A 23,716-nucleotide genomic window follows, 5' to 3' on the forward strand; every position below is an offset into this window, starting at 1 on the left:
AATAATTAGTGTTGCTTTTAGTCTAAATTACTTAATGAACCCTACCTAACTATCATCCCATAATTCCATCAGGTGACTGTGATTATGGATAGGATTTATACACAAATGACAAAGCCAGCCGTCTGATTTGACAGCAATTGGTTAATAAATTATGGTTTTTCTTCAATCATTATTTAAAAAAAAAAAACATTAGGTACAGTGTAGATCAAGTCTCTAGGTAATCATATGTAGCAGACAGCATAAGAGGGATCTTATACTGCCTCGCTAGAGAGCTAGCTTTTCTAGTGATGTGGTAGAGTCTCTCTCTTGATCACACAAGTTAAGCAACAGCGAGCGTGATCAGCACTTGGCTGGGTGACCGCAATACGTTACACATACAACATATATAATTATCACCTCACATCCACAAAGTCAAGTCACACATCACCATGTCTTTCCTGGGCTAAGTGTAGTTTGCAATATACCTGCTTGTAATAAGTATGCACCGGAATGCAATTCCCATCTCTGATGACGACATCATTTGTGAAAAACGAGTCTCTCCATACAAGTTATCTTGACAATTACAAGACTTAGTATAGTTATCGTTCTTTACTTTAAAGAAATAAACAAACCACGATGTCCAAACACATATCACTTTATGTGCTATTTATTGATTTTTTAAAATTTCTATGGTAAATTTAAGCAAATAAGATGTTTACAATATCTAAATCCAACATTATATTTAATGTGACTTACAAGAAAACTCCAAGCCCATCGGACTTCCTGATGTTTTATTTTCACTTACCCGACCTTAAAATTCACTGGCCTCGGTCTTCGGACCACTGAGTTTTCGTGAAACAACTGTGTAACAAGAGTAAAACATGTTCTACAAAGTTTTACTCAAGATAATTCTAGTGGAGTAAATAACCATTATTTTTAGAATAATGGAATTTTCAAACATTCTTTTGGGGAAAGGGTTTCCACAGTCTTTAAATATTTGTATGATTTTTATTTATCTAATTTATTTTCAAATATTTATTTATATATTTTTTACAAAACTTTCTGAAATTTAGAACCACCTCAACCCCCGAATATGCCTATGGGCCATAGATAAATGTTTCGTAAATATATGGGGCGGATTGACTGGGACCGGATCAACCTGGGACGGAACGACTTGGGGACGGATTGATTATGGGACCGGAAAAACCTGCTACCGCATTTTCTCCCCTCCTGGTACACCATTTGTATATGAACTTGATGTTCCATCTATCTAATTTCACTGAAAATTAAATATTTATCATCGAGCGTTTAAATACAACCTGTGATGGTGTGATAAAGTCATTTAGGTCCGTTAGCTGCAGAGCTCCACTGAAGTTGGAAGCCATTTTTATTTCTTAACCAATCAAATTACATTTGGAATGGTAATGGGTAATTCTAGTAGATAGGTATAAACAGTATATTGTACATGAATGCATTTACTTACAAGCAATGAAAACTCTCTCCTTTAGTTTGAATTAGAATAATAGATCGTCTAAATCACGCATAATTTTTAAGCTTATTCTTTCGACAAGACTTTTACAAAGACATTACTTTAAAAATTAATTTTTCTTTTCAAGAAGACCGAGAAAAGTCAGAAAATACATTACTCCATGTACTTCCGCTGTAAACAGTAGTAGAAGAAATGTGACAGAAACTCAAACTGGAGAAAGTTTGTATGCCAGAATGTCACAGAAAGCCAACAGCGACCCCGTGGTTTTGGCGACTGCAGGTTATGACCACACCATACGATTCTGGCAGGCACACACGGGGATCTGCTACAGAACAGTTCAACACCCCGATTCTGTATCCTTGGAGTTAGGCCTTAAATTTTAGCGCTTGGGTCTTAATCTTTTAATATATAAAATAGTATAGTAAGTTGCAAATGCATGAGCTATAGGGATATCTATAAAAGTTATCTAATACTCTCTTTTGAATTATGAAAAAAAAAGGTTTTTGAGAGAGAATATTAGTAAGGACATGTCCTCACACCACTTGTCCTCAAGTTGATATTTTGTAAGGACATGTCCTCACACCACTTGTCCTCAAGTTGATATTTTGTAAGGACATGTCCTCACACCACTTGTCCTCAAGTTGATATTTTGTATCTACATCTTTCACATGCTGTAGGTCACATTTATGAGGACGTAATTGTGAGGACATTTATTTGTCCTCATAGTGCAATTCTTGTCCTCACAACGTCTGTCCATTGGTTGAAATTTGTCCTCACTTTACACGTTTTACTGGCTTTGGCTCGCTCTCTCTCTCTCTCTCTCTCTCTCTCTCTCTCTCTCTCTCTCTCTCTCTCTCCTCCCCCACCCCAGTTTATACATGTATTTCAACCCTTTCCTTTCAGTTTTATGTCGAGCATATAGCTTTAGAGCTATTTTCCAACTAAAAATATATATTAGTCAATAGACAGTCTTACTTGAATGGCCGCATCCAAGCGGTGAAGATCAACACTAGGGTGTCCTCAGATGTACCACTGTCCATCGTAGTGCCCCAAGGGTCTGTTCTTGGCCCCCTTCTCTTCCTGGTGTACCTTCTCCCACTCAGGAGAGTTATTAACCAATATACCTTATAAGCCGTCATGGGTTCGCAGATGACACTCAACTTTACAGCCGTTTGAGTGTAAAAAACACTGCCAAGCGGACCTATCAAGTCAACATTATGGAGGAATGCATAGCAAGTGTCAGAACCTGGATGACTGTGAACAAACTTAAACTAAATGATGGAAAAACTGAGATTATGGTAGTTGCTAGTGCCCACAACTAGTGCCTTGTGAAGGATATCCGTCTGAAGATTGGTGAGGCAATATTGATACCTAAGTCTACTGTTAAAAACATCGGTGCTGCCCTGGATGCCACCTTATCAATGGAAATGCAAGTCAGCTCCGTGGTAAGGAAGATGTACTTCAACATCAGGAGAATATCCAAGGTGAAACACCATCTCACCCAGGAAGTGTGTGCGAAGGTCATCAATGCAACAGTCATATCCCACCTTGACTATCACAATGCCCTCCTGCTTGGCATGACTGATCGCCCCATGCACCGACTACAAGTGGCTCAGAACAACGCTGCAAGAACATGCTACAGACAACATATTTCGCCGGTACATCAACAACTACACTGGCTGCCGGTAAATCAACGTGTTGTGTTTAAAGTGCTGACAACCATACATAATTCACTACACTCTTTCTCAGCACCAGCATACATGAGAGAGCTATATCCTGTTTACCAGCCACATAGGACCTTGAGATCATCATCCAACCAATGGAAACTGGTAATGAAGAAGTCATCAAACAAATACAGTACAAGAGCCATAAAAACACTAGGTGCACAGTTGTGGAATAAACTGCCACTGGAACTTCGAGAGCTTGAAGCACATGGAGCATTCCGCAAGAACCTAAATACACTCTTGTTCAAGTGTGAATATATGCCCTGTAAATGTAAAATTCAGTGTAACATCAAGGATTCCATGTGCAACCTCCTGCAAACTGAATTTTGATCCAGCATATGAATACCTGTATGCCAATTGTATCTTGTCAACTCAAAGTCAACCACTTCATCTGACATTCATTTTACTACCATGTTTTAATTATTTTAATTCTTTCTATTGTTTTATCATTTTTTTTATAGCTCATGCAGGTCTTTTATTAGTATATTATCAATAATTATTAGCACAAACATTGTACAGAAACTATAGGTAATTTTGCGCTTTATAAATGAATAAAATAATAATGATGATAATACCCAGTTCTTATTATCCTTCTTAACAATTCTTAGCAAGTGAATGCCCTAGAAATCACCCCAGACAAACAGATGATTGCAGCTGCAGGTAAGTCACACTTAAAACTGATTTTGATGTATGGAGTATGGTGTCTGTTTCAAGTCAGGACAAAGTCAGTGGACTTTCCTGAGAGTTTTCAACCACATTAAAGAAAAGGAAATTTTTCAATGTATATTTGATCTTTCTTAAGGCAACAAATAATTCCATAAAATTTTAAACCATATAAGCAGAATTTTAGGGATGATTTAATTTCTGCATTATTTGCGAGAGTGATGAAATGGCTAAAATTGAATATCACTTACAATGTATGCCATATTGGAGGTAATAGTTACCTTTTCTGGAATTATAAAGTTGCTAAAATTAGCTCTCACTAAATAGATTTACCCATTTTTAAGGAAAAACTGTTAAATTTGGTCACGCTAATAATTCCCTTTATACGGTATCATCCATAAATGTTCTGTATTAAAGATCTGAAACACTCTACAGTGTACCTTGTTTTTAATCTGCTTTCAGGTTATCAGCACATTCGTATGTACGATCTGAACTCAGATAACCCCAACCCTGTAGTGAATTATGATGGTATTCAGAAAAATGTTACCAGTGTAGGCTTCCATGAGGAGGGGAAGTGGATGTATACCGGGGGAGAGGACAACACAGTCCGCATCTGGGATCTCAGGTTAGAAAAAAAAGAACTTGTTGAAAAAATATTGCATGCTTGTACTCATTTGCATACCTCCCCCTAATGAGATCTAGACCTACATTTACCAGTGCAGCCCTCATCCCCTCCCCTCTTCAAGTGAGATCTAGATTTGCTGTCATTTGATAATTGCTATAATTTGCTGGGTTCTGCATTAACTTTTAATGTTATAATAAATGTCTGAGTTTGAAATTTACTTGTTCGGACTCAATTTTCTTTTGCTCAGAAATTTTTCAAAATTACTTACTTTATAATCACTAGGCCACTGTTTTGAATTTTCAAATAGGTGATGCAGTTACTTTTCTTAAACAGCTGTGTTTATCTCCATAAAATTTTAATTACTCATCAAAGCAATTATAAGGAGATTTTGTTTCTCTGTCTCGCTATCTGTTTATCTATCTGTAATACTGTGTTTATTGTTCTTTTGTATTTGTAATCTTTATAGAAATTTTTTCTCTCCTCTGTTATTAGAATGTTTTTATTTTTAAGAGATTGTTATTGTGTTACTATGAAAACCTTGTTGACTGTAAAAATCTGTCATTAGTGATTCGAAATACAAAATGCACATCAGATTTATTGATACTCTGGCACGTATTATACTACAACTAGGATACAAAAATCTGAAAATATGACAGCTATAAATAGAAAATCTATGTTCGTTTTATCAAAGAGCAATTTAATTTCAAAGATTATATCATACACAGATTTTTTTTCTAAAATAAAAAATCACCTGTCCATTTCGACATGTACAAAATAATATTAACTGGTCTAGCAAATTACTGCACTGATACCATGTAGGTGTTTATGTTGAGTCCAGAGCTATGATATGTATTTCTGCTTATCAAAATGTTCCTATTGTGACTATACAGTCAAAAAATATTACATCTGACTCTTAACATGAATTCATTTTTGAAGAACAAGAAGTTTGCAGTGCCAAAGAATTTTCCAGGCTAATGCTCCTGTGAATTGTGTTTGTCTACATCCAAATCAGGTAAAAGTTAGACTGGACGACATTGTTCATATAAATTACCTGTATAAACTTTATCAATCAAAGAACTTGAAGAAGATTATGATGACCAATTGATAACTGTTTTTTGTTAAGGTCTATTAATGAAAGTATAATGAAATATGCATAATAAATTATAAGATGTATAATAAAATATACATGTACATGAATACATTTAAACTATTTGTACATGTAATTCAATAATTTTGTATATATATATGTGTGTGAATGATGGTGGTGGTGGGGTATTTTTATAGGAGGAAGTGTGTCCTAACCCCGGGTAATGGGGTTCTGGGTTCATCACTGCTCTCTCTCTCTCTCTCTCTCTCTCAAGAATGTTGTTATACCCCCCGCAAACGAAGTTTGGGGGGGTATACTGGAATCACTTTGTCCGTCCGTCCGTTTGTCCGTAGACGCAATTTGTCCGAAGTTTATTTCTAATACCGCTGGACATATTTCATTCAAACTTTATGCACATCTTCTATATATTATGTAGTTGTGCATGTCCTATTTTCATTGAAATATTTTAACAGTTATAGAAGTTACGCACATTTTCTTTTCATTTTGGGGGTTGCGCACTTTGTCCAGAGTTTAATTCTAGTACCGTTAAACAGATTTTATTCAAACTTTATTCCCATCTTATATATATAATGTAGTTGTGCATCTTCTATTTTCATTGAAATATTTTAACAGTTATGGAAGTTACGGACATTTTCGGGTTTGGCATCCACATACTGTATCTGCAATCTTGTGACTTCTCGGTAAAACATAAAGTGGCTCATGTGTGTTGAATACTTATATGTCAGATAGTATTTATAATCTCAACTATCCCTGGCAATGGGATTCATAGTAAACTGCCTTTATTGCAGTTGTTATACCAGTGGAAAAGATTACAATAATACCAATACTTGAGCTAATGTCATTTATTTACTGACAAAATCAATGACAAAGTAAAGTTGGCATAACATAATGATCTTTAACAAAGTGAATATAAACTAAAGACTAGAAGAGTTGACCAGGGATTTGCAATCATACAGCCTAAAATGTGCCAAATAGTATTCATTGTTTATATTAAGCATATTTTTAATATTTCATGTACTGCTGTACTGTAGAATATACACTTTTGCATTCACATTGATTGCCCTGTAGATAATGTGAAAATATCCAATGTGCTTGCATTAAATATTTCCCATCATCTTATATGCCCCGCGGGGGATATTAGTCCCATTAGGACAGTTCTAGTTTTGTGTTAACCTCGCACGAGAATATATATATTTTTAAGTTGTTTCCATCCTCCTGTGATGTCATAAGATTTTGCAGAGTCAGTGATTTGATAAGATTTATACATGACAGAAACATATTAATTCTGTTGGAGTCTATTTCAATAGTTATTGTAAAAAAATCTTGTTAACCATTAAATATCTCAAAAGTCTTAAGTTATTTAAGGAATGACTTTAATTCTGGGGCAAGTTATACGAGTATAACCTGGTTTGGGTCAGTTTACGCTTTATAATCCGCAAAGTGATTTGCGTACAAGTAGGCCTAGATGCTAATATTGACATCGAGAAAACAACATGTGTATCAAACCGAAGTATCTTATTGTGCACGTTGAGTTTCTATTCCCTAGAAGTTTAGAGAGAGAGAAAAAAATAGTTCCGACATCTGGTTGTCAAGGGGGTGTGTCCCCATACCAAACCAGCTGACCAAACCAGGTTATACAAAAATAACCTGTGTTCCTCAATTGGAATTTGACCAATCAGAGACAAGGATACAATAAGAATTAAATTATATATAAATGATCAATTATGGTTCAAAATATTGAATCCAAGGGTAATAACTCTGTTTTCATTTAATTATTTATCAAGTCCATTATACAATTAATTTCCTTTATTTTTCACAAACATTTTGTATATTTTTAAAAAAAACTGGTTCATGAAATTGTTATGAATACTATTACATCGTTACAACCAATTTTTGTGAAATATTGATAATGCTCTTTAAGGAAAATTGCAATTTTCTTACGTTGATAACAGGTATATTGTGCTAATTGATAAAAATTTTATTGATACCACAACATACTTATTTTATGATTTTTATTTGTTTAATACTAAGATATATTATTTGAAGAATCAACAATCAAATATAAGATTGAACCTGTAATTCTAGAGGGGTGGAATTACCTTAAATATACATGACTGTATTTTTCCATACTTTGTTCAATATACTTTTAGTCACATACACAACAAAATTCACGAAGTAATTCGTTGTGCTTTTTAAAACAATACCCACCCCCAATGCCACTTTAGATAATAATCTTCCTCGCAATTTGTAGTCTTAATAGATAAATTAATAATGAATATTAAATGATTAAAAATAATAATAAAAACAAAACAAGATAATAATAAAAACAAAACAAGATATATAAATTAATAATGAATATTTAATGATTAAACATAATAATAAAAACAAAACAAGATATATAAATTAATAATGAATATTAAATGATTAAACATAATAATAAAAACAAAACAAGATACATGTATATAAATTAATAATGAATATTAAATGATTAAACATAATAAAAACAAAACAAGATAATAATAAAAACAAAACGAGATAATAATAAAAACAAAACAAGATATATAAATTCGTAATGGATAGATCAACTCCAAAATCAAATTTTAAAAAAAGCGTCAAGTTGTAAAGTCAGGGGAGATAACTCACATTTGTATATGATACAAAACTGATAAACTTTTCAACAAATGTTACTGTGACAGGAACAGGCAGCTGATAGTCATCCCGCAATGAAAATACGATTTACCAATCTGATTAAGACCAGATCTTCAATCTGCTCCTCTATAGGCCATGTCACGTTTGAAGATCTGGTTTTAATCAGATTGACGATTTACTTGAATCACATTTAGAATACCATGTTAGATTTTTCGTGTTGCATGGTCAATAGAGGATCCTTATCTGTGTTGCCTGTACTGTAGGTACAGAACTGAGCATAAAAATGGGGAATTTTTTTTTACTTTTAGGGAGAAATATTTGTTGGAGATCAGAGTGGCAGGATTCACATCTGGGATCTGAAGAAAGACAGCAGTGAAAGTTTGGTAATCAGATTGACAAGAAACATGAAAACAGTGCAGACTAAATCAATGCTGTTTTCCTATATACTGCATTATATTTTCTCCCAAAGATTTCCATAAACTGTCCTATTTTCTGATTAAATGATAAACTTTGAAAATGTTAAGAAGAGTTTTTCATCTGTAATTTAAAATATATCATGGTTTTAATAATCAAAGATGAAATTTTTTCAGACTCCGCAGAAAGATGCTTCTATTCAGTCCATTAGTATTGATCCTATGGGAACAATGATGGCTGCGATCAACAATAAGGTATGGGGAAATAACTCTATGACAGTGGCCTGCACAGTTGTTCAACAAGTAGTCTTTGTTTACTTATATTTTGAAATATTTTACTTGTTATTCATAATTACTGTAAAATCATTTAAATTCTTGGGACTCTATTTTCATGGATTGCTGAGATTTTTATCATTTAAATTCATGGGACTCTATTTTCGTGGATTGCTGAGATTTTACACTTTCGTTAGGATGTAATTTCATTGATGTGGTTTCTGTATTTTGAAACATTCAATATTTTGTGTATTTCATTGTGGTTTGAAATTTGTAGGATGAAATCCATGAAAATTGAGCCCCCATGAAATCTTATGATTCCACAGCATATGTTACTGAGTTGTAGGGGGTATACTAGCAGCTTTCTCCATGTGTGTCTGTGTTGGGTTCTGTTTGGCTGCCCATCTGTGAAGACAGGTGGTTTCTGTAATATGATTGAAGCATGTTTTTATTAGCTCACCTGAGCCAAAGGGTCAAGTTAACTTTACTGATCAGAATTTGTCTGGTGTCAACCATTTGTAAACTTTTCACAATTTTGACTCCTTTCCAAGTACTGCATTGCCCATTTCAACCAAGCTTCCCACAAAGTATCCTAGGGTATAGGGGATTCAATTTTCCTCAGATGGACCGGAGTGTCCTACTCCTTTCCAAGGACAGAGAATTAAGAAATATATCAGGTAGAGTGTTTAGAACAGTTCTTCTAAAGAGCCAAGAAACCAGAAAAGTTGAAACTTGAAAGACATACATGTATTGCCTATATACTAAAGATATAAATTTGTTGAATGCTTGGGCTAGCTGTGTTGATTTGGTGTTTTTGTATGTGACACATCGTTTAAAATATGGATGAGAAATTTGTCTCATAAATGTACATCTATCTTAACATGGGGGGGGGGATGATTACCCTAACTTTTTATCTATGCAAGATAGAGTTCCATGCTCTTAAAATCAATTCAATTACTTGTACATGTACATGTACCTAAAATTTGAAGAACATTGTGTGAAAACAATGCCAGGATGTTGTGAATATGCACTCTAATTCAGGATTCACATGTGCATTGTTTAAAATTGCAGCAAGCACATTCATGTGGAAATGGCTCATTACAATTTGTAAAGATGTTAAAGACAAAAACATCGGAAAATTTAATGTAAATTTAATTATTGATTCTGGTTGAAATAGGACAAAAGCAGTGATTTTTTAAAAACCCATTTTAGTTCTGAATATTGGCCCTTTCCCTTCCCAAAAATTACCAATTTTTTCCTAATTTAGCTTGCACTTTTCCCAATAATAACAACTGGCAAAAAAGTATTTGTTAAAGAATAAGTTCAAGGTGTATAGTTTATGTGTAACATGACAAAGACTCATCGATTCTTAAGACTAGATGATTTAGAAAGAATAGTCAAAAATTTTACGAGCTTCAAGAAAAGAAAGTTAAATATGTAAAATAAAAGAAGAGTGACATCGATTTGTGTTTGATATCTTGTTTAATATGATATATTTTAATAGCATGTTTACAATAATGACTAGGTTTCCCAATTTGATTAAAATGTTGACAATTTTTCCAAATTCGAAAGACACAGGACCCTTTTGAAAAATGTTGAAAAATCACTGCATTATCTCCTAAATATAAGTGTAAAGATCTAACTGTGCTCTACATGACTATTTACAGGGTGTGTGTTACATATGGACCCTCTCTGGAGGAAGGGGAACTGACCCAGTCAAAATCCACTTAAAGAAGACCTTTGAAGCTCACTCCAAATATGGAATCAAATGTCTGTTCAGTCCCGATTCAACGTGAGTCTAATTTGGATAAAGTAAATTGTTTTTCGCTATAATCATTTCCAATTAAAGTTGTTTTTGAGACGATCTACCACAAAAATTTCAAAAGCTGTTAGAAAAAAAAAACCTTACAGTATATGAGACATTAAGGAGGAGTAAGACCTTCATGAAGTGTTTCAAATACAACAATAAAGGTACACCATGAACATGATGAATGCAAATATGAATTCAGAAATATAATCTTTGCCTTTTTAAATCTTCACCTGTCAATGAATTAAGGTATTATTCTGACAAAATGGAGGTCTAGTCGTACATTTAAATCCTGCGGGGTTTTCAAGTTTTTTCTTGATTAATGATAAGACATGAAAATTGCATTTATTGCTATACCAGTACATTATTACAATTATTATACTTCAGTATAAGAATTCTATGCAACACGTAATTTGATTGGTCAAGACAGTCACGTGCCAGGGATGACAAAACTTCATATCTCCCTTTCGAACATCATATCTCCCTATCATATTTACCCCTTGGGCAGCCTCGTGCATTTTCCATTAATTTAATGTCAAGGTAGACAAAGTGTATTGTGACGTCACAATAAGTCCAAGTCATTCTACTTTCATAGTTCGTCTCGGTTTTGGTTGATACAAAAACAAGCTAGTAAATTAGCTTTCAAGGAGAATGGAAATACAAAATCTGGTTATCATATCACTGTATTTCGTTGTTTGTACCTTCTACCATAATACGTTGACGGCGCGGTGTTACTGTTAGGGTGATCTCAGCTACATACAAAGTATAGATGAGCGGACTCCAATTTTAAATGCACTTTTGTAGTCTTGCTTTGTTTCGGTATAATAAACAATTTATTGCTTGAATGTTCGGGAGATATGAAAGTTTATTCACCCAAGAAAAATCATATTCCCCTCGGGCGTTGCTCTCGGGGAATATGATTTTTTTTGGGTGAATAAATCTTCATATCTCCCTCACTATCATGCAATAAATGTATAATATCTGATAGTTTTCACTCAGGACAATTTTGACAAGTGTGTTTTACATCCTTAACCAGTACCTCGGTATTTTCTTTGAGTTATGAAGTATTTTTAGCACCACAATTTTTTTTATACACCTGCAAAGGAAGTTTAGGGGGGGGGGGGGGGATGACATCGGAGTCAGCATGTTGTCTGTCTGTAGATATGATTTTGTCCAGGCATATTCTGAGAGAATAGCTCGTGGATATTTTTGAAAATTCATAGTAATTGAAAACCTGAAATCTATTTAGGAAGAATCTGAGAAAGAGTTCGGAAGTAATATTTTACTAACAAATACAACTAGACGTGTCCTAATGGGACTAATACCCCTTATGGGGCCCATCCCTACTAATGTCATATAGCTGAGGAACAGAAAAACATTTTCATGTTTCACTTTTAAGTTCATGCTAGTTATAAGATACACTAAATTTCTTTCACCTCAATATTTATTACTAATAATGGTATAATGAAGAGTGTACAAATTTTCAGGAACTTCCTTGCATTAGTCCACACAAAACCAAGTCCACAGATAGATGGAGGGACTAACATTTGTTTCCCATTACTGTTCAATAGTATGATGTTCGTAACAATGAATTAATACATTTTGCATTTAATGAAATGGGAAATTTGATTGACTTTATTTGGCTGAGCTGTAACTCTAGGAGGTCTTCCTATAAGTGTTGCCAGGAATACGACTCATTTCTGATTACATAATTTCTAGGTTACTAGCCACAACCTCTGCTGACCAAACGTGTAAGATCTGGCGGACGGCTGACCACACATTGATGACAGAACTCAAGGAAAACACACAGAGATGGGTGTGGGACTGTGCATTTAGCGGAGATTCCCAGTACATCATCACAGGTAGGTCAAGGTCACAGAGATGGGTATAGGACTGTGCATTTAGTGCGGATTCCCAATATATCAACACAGGTAGGTCAAGGTTGCACAGAGATAGGTGTAGGACTATGCGTTTAGCAGGGACTCCCAATTACTACCTGATGGGAATTATAAAAGTACTGAGAGTGTCATTTTTTACTGAGAAACGCTGATGATTACTGATAGATGTTTTGTGCTGTTGGTACTGCTAAGTTCTGGTAATTACTGTGCAGGATATTTTTACTGTGATTTTAAATAGTACTAAGAAATGCTGGTATTTACTGTCGTATGTACTGTGGGTTCTGTTATTTATGGATTAGTGATGAGGAAAGCACTGTTGGTACAGAGAGTGTTAATAAATGCTGTGGCTATATTGACCTCATTGCAGGAAGGGCCAGAGGCAAAATACACATAATAAAAGTATTGTTTTAGCTCACCTGAGCTGAAAGCTCAAGTGAGCTTTTCTGATCGCCTGTTGTCCGTCGTCTGTTCGTCCATCTGTAAACTTTTTATATTTTCGACTTCCTCTCCAGAACCATTTGGCCTATTATAACCAAACTTGGCCAAAAGCATCCTTGGATGAAGGGCTTTCAAGTTTGTTCAAATGAAGGGCCATGCCCCCTTCAAAGGGGAGATAATCACAAAAATGTAAAAATAGGGTGGGATCATTTAAAAATCTTCTCAAGAACCACTGGGCCAGAAGAGCTGAAATTTACATGAAAGCTTCCTGACATAGTGCAGATTCAAGTTTGTTAAAATCATGGCCCCCGCGGGGTTGGATGGGGCCACAATAGGAGATCAAAGTTTTACATAAAAATATATAGGAAAAATCTTTAAAAATCTTCTTCTCAAGATCCACTGGGCCAGAAGAGCTGAAATTTACATGAAAGCTTCCTAACATAGTGCAGATTCAAGTTTGTTCAAATCATGGCCCCCGGGGGTAGGATGGGGCCACAATAGGGGGATCAAAGTTTTACATACAGATATATAGGGAAAATCTTTAAAAATCTTTTTCTCAAAAACTACTGGGCCAGGAAAGTGGAAACTTACATGAAAGCTTTTTCACATAATGCAGATTCAAGTTTGCTAAAATCATGGCCTCCGGGGTAAGATGAGGTGACAATAGGGGATCAAAGTTTTACATACAAATATATAGGGAAAATCTTTTAAAATCTTCTCAAAAACTACTGGGCCAGGAAAATGGAAATTTACTTGAAAGCTTTCTGACATAGTGCAGATTCAAATTGGTACATTTTAGCAGTTACTCCCCTTACATTAGAAGTTGGTGAGTTGGTGGTGTGGTTATCATTGCAGTCCTAAACTTCACATATATACATGTAGTATCAATAAACAGGATATATAAAGCTTATGATGTCAAATTTTTTATTATGCTGAGTTATAACAGGTTGTACAATTGCTTTATTAAAATGTACATTTCATCAAATTGTAGGGCTGGGAAAGGAATGTGTGTAGTTTGTGTAAAAAAAAAAACCCCAAAAAACCCAGATACCTAGAAATAAAAGTACGAGGAAAACACCTAAAAAATTAATATAGATATAATCAGGTATAGCTGTAGCATTAATTTGGGGGGAGTGGGGGGTGGCAGAGAAGAAGTTGACTTCACATCTGTTTGAAAATATTTTTGACATGCTAGATAAAAAAAAATCAAATCTCTAAATCCTAAGTTGTGGGGGAAAGGAGGCGTGTATTGATCCTTCAGTTAAATTGTGAGTTAGGTTTTGCATTTCTACTACAGTTCACCGCTACTCTAAATTTTGAAAAGGGGGAGCCCGAGCCTGTAGATCAAAACTTTGCACTTAAAAATAACAAACTTTGCATGTAATGATAATGGAAAAAGTACATAGTCAAAATGGAGGGAACCATGATTTCACTATAAAAAAGAAGAGGAATTGAGAGATTCATATATTTAATAATTCATTTTTTGTATTCAGCAAATGAAAAGCATTCTTATGAATATGGTACATGTAGTAGGGATATTCAATAATTACATCATGTACCAATGTGATCTCTCTCTCTCTCTTGCTCTCTCTCTTTCTCTCTCTCTCTCTCTCTCTCTCTCTCTCTCTCTCTCTCTCTCTCTCTCTCAATTGTAGTGTTTTATGCACAGTACTACTTTACCATTTTTAAGTACATCTAAATTAAAAATAATTCTATCGTGGCTATAAAGGCACTTGGAGATTGCATAGAATATACAAGCTATACATACATGTAGGTCATTGTATTATCCAGACAGTCCCGATAAACAATTTTTGATGAAAAAAAAAAAGTAGTGGAAAATGAAACATAACCAATCAGTACATATGATTGTATTATATCTAATAAATAATGTCACTTTTAATCAATGAATTCCTAATACTGTATCTGCTGATAATTAAAGGGACTGATTCACAATTTTCCCCAAAATTTTCTTTTTCACTTTTAATGATCAAAATCTACTGCCTAATGTGTTTAAAAGATTTCACATAAAAATTAAGGTTATACATTATCACAGAAGCTCATTTTAGAGAGTTTATTATTTGTTTTGTAAACAAAGATTGCAGTATGTTATTGTTTACAAAATTTTCAAAAGAAATGGATATCGATCTAAGTTTATTATATCTTTCACATTTCAAACATTTTTGGGGTAAAATGTGTCATCTAAAAGTTAAAATTTGTGACTATGCAAAATTAAGATGCTTTATATTACAAAATCAATATTTCACTTGTTTGTATACATAAATAGACTTTGTTTACATAACACAGATTCAAGGCTAAAATATTGCTTTCATTCTTGCAATCAGAAGGTCAAAATTTTGGCTGTCAACATTAAATGAGTTATATTTTTAATGTTTAACATCAAAAATGAAAACTATCTTTATAGAAAATCATGAACCAGTCCCTTTAACAAATTAAAGTATAATAAATAGTGTGAATTTATTTACATTGATTGAGATTAACATTCTATACTGATATAATACAATCATATAATGCAGTTTTGTTATATTTTTCGTTATTCAATACAGAGGGTTTTTTTTTTGCATCACAAATTGTTTATTGGGGACTGTCTGGATAATACAATGCCTGGGTAATACAATGTCCTATGTATAGCTTGTATATTCCATGAAAGTGCCATTATAGCCACAATAGATCTGTTTTAATAGTCAGCTGATCTGTGTATTGGAAGTGAACACGTCAAGTATTTGTCAGTGTCTAGCAGTAGGTGTAGGTGTGAAATATGACTGGCACCATATGCACATGTAGACATAATAAAAAAGGTATTTATGAAATGAAATTGTTTTCATTAACTACATCATATAATCATGTGATTCACACTTTTCGATGAAAGTCAAACAGTTGTGTTACATATGTAATTGCCAATACCCAGATTAGCTGACCCTAAGTAGTTCTGCATTTAGAAATTACACAAATACAACATTTTTTTAAACACCACCTTTATCATATTTATTTTGCCCCGGTCCTTTTTCAACCCTCCTGCAAGGCGACCAATAGCCACAGCATTTATCAGCACTTCTCAGTACTGATAGTATTTTCCTCAAACAACACAAGTATCAGTAAATATCAGAAATCACAGTACAAACCACTGTAGGTATCAGCATTTCTTAGTACCAACTGACGGTACCGGTACTAACAGTAAAAGTAACAGTAATTACTATATAGCTAAACTTCTTTTGTTTTATGTTGATGATTTATTTCTTTTCTCTTCAAGTCTAAAAACTAAAGCATTACAAGCACTGATGTGAATGAGTGCAATACTACAAGCTCTACGAAAGCTTACCAAATGAGAGCGCATCCGATCTCTGCTTACTGCTGATCGTGTAGTGACATTAACTTGTACTTGGAACTTTTCCATATGGTTCCTTATTTCATGAAAAGTTGGCATTCAATAATGGCCCAGATATTGCCCATTAAATATTTCTAGAATTATGGAACATTTTATTCACCAATAGACATGTAAGTTCAATAACTCCTTTACCATATCACTAATAATTCTTTAATTTTGGTAAGTTCTGGTAGCCGATTTTGGGATTTTATCAACGCAAGACTTAGTATCAATTAATTCTTGTAATATTCCGACACTGATTTACTGTTAAGGACCAGTAAATATAATTATTCACAACATGAAACTTTTCACAAGCATTAATCGGTGAATTTGGATGAACATTAAAAACATGGGTTTCTGTGATATTGTACTCATTTATATCAGTGCTAATAATGCTTCGTTTTCTAACTTGATGAAAAAATGAATAAATCATCAACATATCACAACAGAAATATAGTTTAGCTACATAATAAAGAATATATTGAATTTAAAATTGGTCCCTACAAACATGTAATATGTATATTGGTAAATATTGGCACTCATTGGGTATTAAAATATGCTCACAAGTTTGCAAATTTTTTAAACCCAACTTGGACAATATTCATCAATGTAAGTTCAATAACCCAATATTATCAGCAAATTGACACTCAATACCTTTTCCGTCCAGTAGTGAATGTATCATCACAGGTAGGTCAAGGTCATTCTGAGATGACTGGGACAGTACATTTGGTAGTAACCTACACTGTGTTATTATACCCCCCAAACGAAGTTCTGGGGGTATATAGGAATCACTCTGTCTGTCCGTCTGTCTGTCTGTGCAGATTCGTGTCCGGGCCATAACTTCTTTGTTCTTTGACTTAGGCATACCATATTTGGCACACAGGTAGATCACTATGAGACGATGTGTCAAGTACCTTCATGATCTCTATATGACCTTGACCCTAAGGTCAAAATTAAAAAGTTTTTTACAATGGATTCGTGTCCGGGCCATAACTTCTTAGTTCTTTGACATAGGCATACCATATTTGACACATGAGTGTATCACCATGAGACGATGTGTCATGTACCTTCATTACCTCCATATGACCTTGACCTCAAGGTCAAAATTAAAGGTTTTTACAATGGATTTGTGTCAGGGCCATGACTTCTTTGTTCTTTGACATAAGCATATCATATTTGACACATGAGTGTATCACCATGAGACGATGTGTCGAGTACCTTCATGACCTCTATATGACCTTGAACTTTGACCTCAAGGTCAAAATTGATTATAGGGTTTTGACATAGTCATACCATAAGACATGGGTGTATCACCATGAGACTATGTGTCATGTACATTCATGACCTCTTTATGACCTTGACCTTTGATCTCAAGGTAAAAATTATAGGTTTATGCCATGGATTTGTGTTCGGACTATATCTTCCATTTTCTTCTACAAAGGCATACCATATAAGAGGTGATTTATACCTATTAACAACACCCTTTGGGAGATTGGGGTAAGCGGGGGGTATTCTTAGTGAGCATTGCTCACAGTACATCTTGTTAGAATCAGATACTTTGATCCACTAAAGTACACGTACCTGTGTACAGTGATATGTGAGCAGATCAAAAGATCAGATTGATTCATTAGGGGCTCTCCATTTATCATCACATGTAGATCATGGTCATATAAATAAGAGTGGAACTGTGTATATAGTAAGGATATATCTCCACAGGGGCAGTCCCTGGAACATTTTACTTTCCCATTTTTCCGTTCACTAACCACTCGTTCAGCTTGCACTCACCATTTATCTATCACTTACCATTCACAAAGTGTTCAGTGTTCACTCACCAGGTGTTCAGTGTTCGCTCACCAGATGTTCAGTGTTCGCTCACCAGGTGTTTAGTGTTCACTCACCAGGTGTTCAGTGTTTGCTCACCAGGTGTTCAGTGTTCACTCACCAGGTGTTCAGTGTTTGCTCACCAGGTGTTCAGTGTTCACTCACCAGGTGTTCAGTGTTCACTCACCAGGTGTTCAGTGTTCGCTCACCAGGTGTTCAGTGTGTGCTCATGGTTCCTTCAGTATTTTCCTCATCATTCAATCTTTGTTTTCTCATTGTCATTTGGAACTCAGGAGTGAAAGGGTAATATTGAACATACTAAACAACTTTCTGGAAAAGTTAAAAAAAACTATCATCAATTGCTGTTTGGTTCACCAAGTTGCATTACGCATTCACACACAATTCACTCAACATTCACCCAGCATTTGTTCACCATTAACTCATTGTTTGCTCATCTTTCCAATGGGAAAGTAGACCACTTTAGGGACTTAAGGTCAAGGTCACACAGCAATGAGGGTTCCCAGTATATTATTGCATGTACATGTAGGTCAGGTTCAAAGAGAGATTTGGATGGAGACTGTGTATTTAGTAGAACTCCTGGTAGATAAGGGCGGAGAATGTGTATTTAGTGGAACTCTCGATAGATAAAGGTGAAGAATGTGTATTTAGTGGAACTCTCAATAGATAAGGGTGGAGAATGTGTATTTAGTGGAACTCTCGATAGATAAGGGTGGAGAATGTGTATTTAGTGGAACTCCCGCTAGGGGTGGAGAATGTGTATTTAGTGGAACTCCTGGTAGATAGGGGTGGAGAATGTGTATTTAGTGGAACTCTCGATAGATAAGGGTGGAGAATGTGTATTTAGTGGAACTTTTGATAGATAAGGGTGGAGAATGTGTATTTAGTGGAACTCCCACTAGGGGTGGAGAATGTGTATTTAGTAGAACTCCTGGTAGATAAGGGTGGAGAATGTGTATTTAGTGGAACCCTCGATAGATAAGGGTGGAGAATGTGTAATTAGTGGAACCCTCGATAGATAGGGGTGGAAAATGTGTATTTAATAGAACTCCTGGTAGATAAGAGTGGAGAATGTGTATTTAGTGGAACTCTCGATAGATAGGGGTGGAGAATGTGTATTTTAGTAGATAAGGGCAGAGAATGTGTATTTAGTGGAACTCTCGATAGATAAGGGTGAAGAATGTGTATTTAGTGGAACTCTCGATAGATAAGGGTGGAGAATGTGTATTTAGTGGAACTCCCGCTAGGGGTGGAGAATGTGTATTTAGTGGAACTCCTGGTAGATAGGGGTGGAGAATGTGTATTTAGTGGAACTCTCGATAGATAAGGGTGGAGAATGTGTATTTAGTGGAACTTTCGATAGATAAGGCTGGAGAATGTGTATTTAGTGGAACTCCCACTAGGGGTGGAAAATGTGTATTTAGTGGAACTCTCGGTATATAAGGGCGGAGAATGTGTATTTAGTGGAACTCTTGATAGATAGGGGTGGAGAATGTGTATTTAGTAGAACTCCTGGTAGATAAGGGTGGAGAATGTGTATTTAGTGGAACCCTCGATAGATAAGGGTGGAGAATGTGTAATTAGTGGAACCCTCGATAGATAGGGGTGGAAAATGTGTATTTAATAGAACTCCTGGTAGATAAGAGTGGAGAATGTGTATTTAGTGGAACTCTCGATAGATAGGGGTGGAGAATGTGTATTTAGTAGAACTCCTGGTAGATAAGGGCAGAGAATGTGTATTTAGTGGAACTCTCGATAGATAAGGGTGAAGAATGTGTATTTAATAGAACTCCTGCTAGGGGTAGAGAATGTGTATTTAGTGGAACTCTCGGTAGATAAGGGCGGAGAATGTGTATTTAGTGGAACTCTCGATAGATAGGGGTGGAGAATGTGTATTTAGTGGAACTCCTGGTAGATAAGAGCAGAGAATGTGTATTTAGTGGAACTCCCGATAGATAGGGGTGAAGAATGTGTATTTAGTAGAACTCTCGATAGATAAGGGTGGAGAATGTGTATTTAGTGGAACTCCCGCTAGGGGTGGAGAATGTGTATTTAGTGGAACTCCTGGTAGATAGGGGTGGAGAATGTGTATTTAGTGGAACTCTCGATAGATAAGGGTGGAGAATGTGTATTTAGTGGAACTTTCGATAGATAAGGCTGGAGAATGTGTATTTAGTGGAACTCCCACTAGGGGTGGAAAATGTGTATTTAGTGGAACTCTCGGTATATAAGGGCAGAGAATGTGTATTTAGTGGAACTCTTGATAGATAGGGGTGGAGAATGTGTATTTAGTAGAACTCCTGGTAGATAAGGGTGGAGAATGTGTATTTAGTGGAACCCTCGATAGATAAGGGTGGAGAATGTGTAATTAGTGGAACCCTCGATAGATAGGGGTGGAAAATGTGTATTTAATAGAACTCCTGGTAGATAAGAGTGGAGAATGTGTATTTAGTGGAACTCTCGATAGATAGGGGTGGAGAATGTGTATTTAGTAGAACTCCTGGTAGATAAGGGCAGAGAATGTGTATTTAGTGGAACTCTCGATAGATAAGGGTGAAGAATGTGTATTTAATAGAACTCCTGCTAGGGGTAGAGAATGTGTATTTAGTGGAACTCTCGGTAGATAAGGGCGGAGAATGTGTATTTAGTGGAACTCTCGATAGATAGGGGTGGAGAATGTGTATTTAGTGGAACTCCTGGTAGATAAGGGCAGAGAATGTGTATTTAGTGGAACTCTCGATAGATAAGGGTGAAGAATGTGTATTTAATAGAACTCCTGCTAGGGGTAGAGAATGTGTATTTAGTGGAACTCTCGGTAGATAAGGGCGGAGAATGTGTATTTAGTGGAACTCTCGATAGATAGGGGTGGAGAATGTGTATTTAGTGGAACTCCTGGTAGATAAGAGCAGAGAATGTGTATTTAGTGGAACTCTCGATAGATAGGGGTGAAGAATGTGTATTTAGTAGAACTCCTGGTAGATAAGGGCGGAGAATGTGTATTTAGTGGAACCCTCGATAGATAAGGGTGGAGAATGTGTAATTAGTGGAACCCTCGATAGATAGGGGTGGAGAATGTGTATTTAATAGAACTCCTGCTAGGGGTGGAGAATGTGAATTTAGTGGAACTCCCGCTAGGGGTGAAGAATGTGTATTTAGTGGAACTCCTGGTAGATAAGGGCAGAGAATGTGTATTTAGTGGAACTCTCGATAGATAGGGGTGAAGAATGTGTATTTAGTGGAACTCCTGGTAGATAAGGGCAGAGAATGTGTATTTAGTGGAACTCCCGGTAGATAGGGGTGATGAATGTGTATTTAATGAAACTCCCACTAGGGGTGGAGAATGTGTATTTAGTGGAACTCCTGCTAGGAGTGGAGAATGTGTATTTAGTGGAACTCCCGCTAGGGGTGGAGAATGTGTATTTAGTGGAACTCCTGGTAGATAAGGGTGGAGAATGTGTATTTAGTGAAACTCCTGGTAGATAGGGGTAGAGAATGTGTGTTTAGTGAAATTCCTGGTGTATATTATTTCTTTTCTTTTTCATTCCTGAGTTTTGCTTGGTTTAATGCCACTCATTTCAACAATAGTAATGATTTTCACCTGACTGCATTTAAAGGGAAAGGCAAGCCTAACCACATTGTTGCTTCTATGAATAAAGTATTACTTACTGATATCGTAAATGACAGTCTTTAACAACGAAAATCCTTGCTTAACAATTAAATCAATATTTATCTATCTTATATTTCAAATTACCCGCCGCTAAGAGAGGGGCCATTGAAGTTTCATTTATTACGTCACACCGTTGGTTCCGGTTTATTTCATCAGCAGCACTGTAAACATGACAAGTCATGAACAGTTAAGTTTGGAGCCGTATCGATTTGAGCCCGTTCTTTCGCAAGAGAAATTTAAGAAAAGAAGACGTGCAGTCGAGTCGCAGACCAGGCAGATGGTACTCGTTTCTTCATACATGTACATGTCTCAAACCTCAACTTGTCATTACGCAAATGATGGATCCACAGTTTACATAGTATTTTCTTTTCAAATAACCTTGTTGGGTCAGGAATTTCGGGGGGAAAACTTTTTTCACATCTCCCCTTCGCATTAGCGTAATTAATTGCTTGACAAGAAGGCATCCACCTATTTACAATGTATTCATAAAATCTACCACATGCACATCTTTGATGATCTTAGAATCTCATCAAAACCGGAATAGACGGTGTGACGTCAAAATTATTGATTTTTGTGGTCTTGAATACAAAAGAGTTCCGCTTCATGGCAGCCTCTATAGATGGCAGGAATTTCAATTTTTAACGTTTCAAAATTAGTACTGAGGCTTATCTAGGCCATGTATCAACAGAATAATATGACAAATCTTTCTCATGTAATTAATCTTAGTATTTATTATGTAAAAAAAAAATTGGGAAGTTAATCAGGTTTCTGGTTGTTTTTTTATTGATCATCATTTAATAAAGATATTTGATTTAAATAAGTTATGTTCTAATTGCTCGATGTTAAATATGCGATTTGTTTTTGTTCAGCTTCTTCAGACAACATGGCCCGCCTCTGGTCAGTTGAGTCAGGAGATGTGAAGAAAGAATACAGTGGTCACCAGAAAGCTGTGGTCTGTCTCGCCTTTAGAGACGAGTTTGTGCAATAACCACCAGGGACCAGGGACTCCATGATAAATAACACCCTGTTCAGTTTAGCTACCATGTAGCGTGTGAAGATGTGTGGTGTATGTACAGCAAAATTTGTTCATGAATTCAAAGAATGCTTGTTGAATGTCTGGGGTATATTGTTATGTATTTCAAATAAAATGTCATTTATACTTTATTCTGTGTTATTATTCTTTCATATTAAATGGTATGTTACCCTGACCTTGGTATGTTACCCTGACCTTGGTATATGTTACCCTGACCTTTGTATGTTACCTGACCTTGGTATGTTACCTGACCTTGGTATGTTACCCTGACCTTAAGCTCCAGTAATCCCTCCATATTTTCTGCAAGGATAAACTTGTGTTAACATTAAAGAGAAATTTTTGTAAAGGTCCATCAATCAGTCCAAGACAACATCTGACTTAAAGACCATTAACTGAGAAGAGATTTAAGTACACAATACCAACATTTTGAATCGTGTTAAAGATACAATACCAAAATGAAATTTATCGACTTGCTTTCAGCGGGTGTGACCGGTCGACAGGGGATGCTTACTCCTCCTAGGCACCAGATCCCACCTCTGGTGTGTCAAGGGGTCCGTATTTGCCCAACTATCTATTTTGTATTGCTTATGGGAGTTATGAGATTGATCACTATTCGTTATCTTCACCTTTCATATATCAATTTAAGTATTCTCACTTTAATTGGACAATCTGCCGAAATTAAAATGAGAGAGAATCACCTTGATAACAAACTGCCTGTAGAGCAGTTTC

At 35.5% G+C, this 23,716-nt stretch overlaps 2 protein-coding genes across 3 annotated transcripts in view; one reads left to right on the forward strand and one right to left on the reverse strand.

Annotated features, from left to right (window-relative positions):
• LOC125668768 (cytosolic Fe-S cluster assembly factor narfl-like) overlaps positions 1–1,390 on the reverse strand; it is a 19,456-nt gene extending 18,066 nt beyond the window's left edge. Inside the window, exon 1 of the mRNA XM_048903180.2 lies at positions 1,299–1,390. Within this exon, the coding sequence (XP_048759137.1) occupies positions 1,299–1,364 (66 nt within the window). The 5' untranslated portion in view covers positions 1,365–1,390. The remainder of the gene's footprint in view (positions 1–1,298) is intronic.
• LOC125668774 (target of rapamycin complex subunit lst8-like) lies at positions 1,389–23,118 on the forward strand. 2 transcript variants are annotated; one of them, XM_056164383.1, is made up of 10 exons: positions 1,389–1,424; positions 1,596–1,821; positions 3,801–3,852; positions 4,318–4,480; positions 5,417–5,492; positions 8,546–8,620; positions 8,828–8,905; positions 10,591–10,715; positions 12,450–12,592; positions 22,824–23,118. In XM_056164383.1, exons 2-10 carry the CDS (start codon positions 1,702–1,704, stop codon positions 22,940–22,942), a joined length of 951 nt encoding a protein of 316 aa, XP_056020358.1. In that variant the 5' UTR covers positions 1,389–1,424; positions 1,596–1,701; the 3' UTR covers positions 22,943–23,118. The 2 variants fall into 2 exon arrangements, with proteins under 2 accessions (XP_056020358.1, XP_048759143.1); XM_048903186.2 differs by lacking the exon at positions 1,389–1,424 and adding an exon at positions 12,218–12,307 and having other exon boundaries at positions 1,610–1,821.
• Positions 23,119–23,716: the final 598 nt, after the last annotated feature.

The sequence above is a fragment of the Ostrea edulis genome, chromosome 4, assembly GCF_947568905.1.
Source record: "Ostrea edulis chromosome 4, xbOstEdul1.1, whole genome shotgun sequence".
Classification (NCBI taxonomy): domain Eukaryota; kingdom Metazoa; phylum Mollusca; class Bivalvia; order Ostreida; family Ostreidae; genus Ostrea; species Ostrea edulis.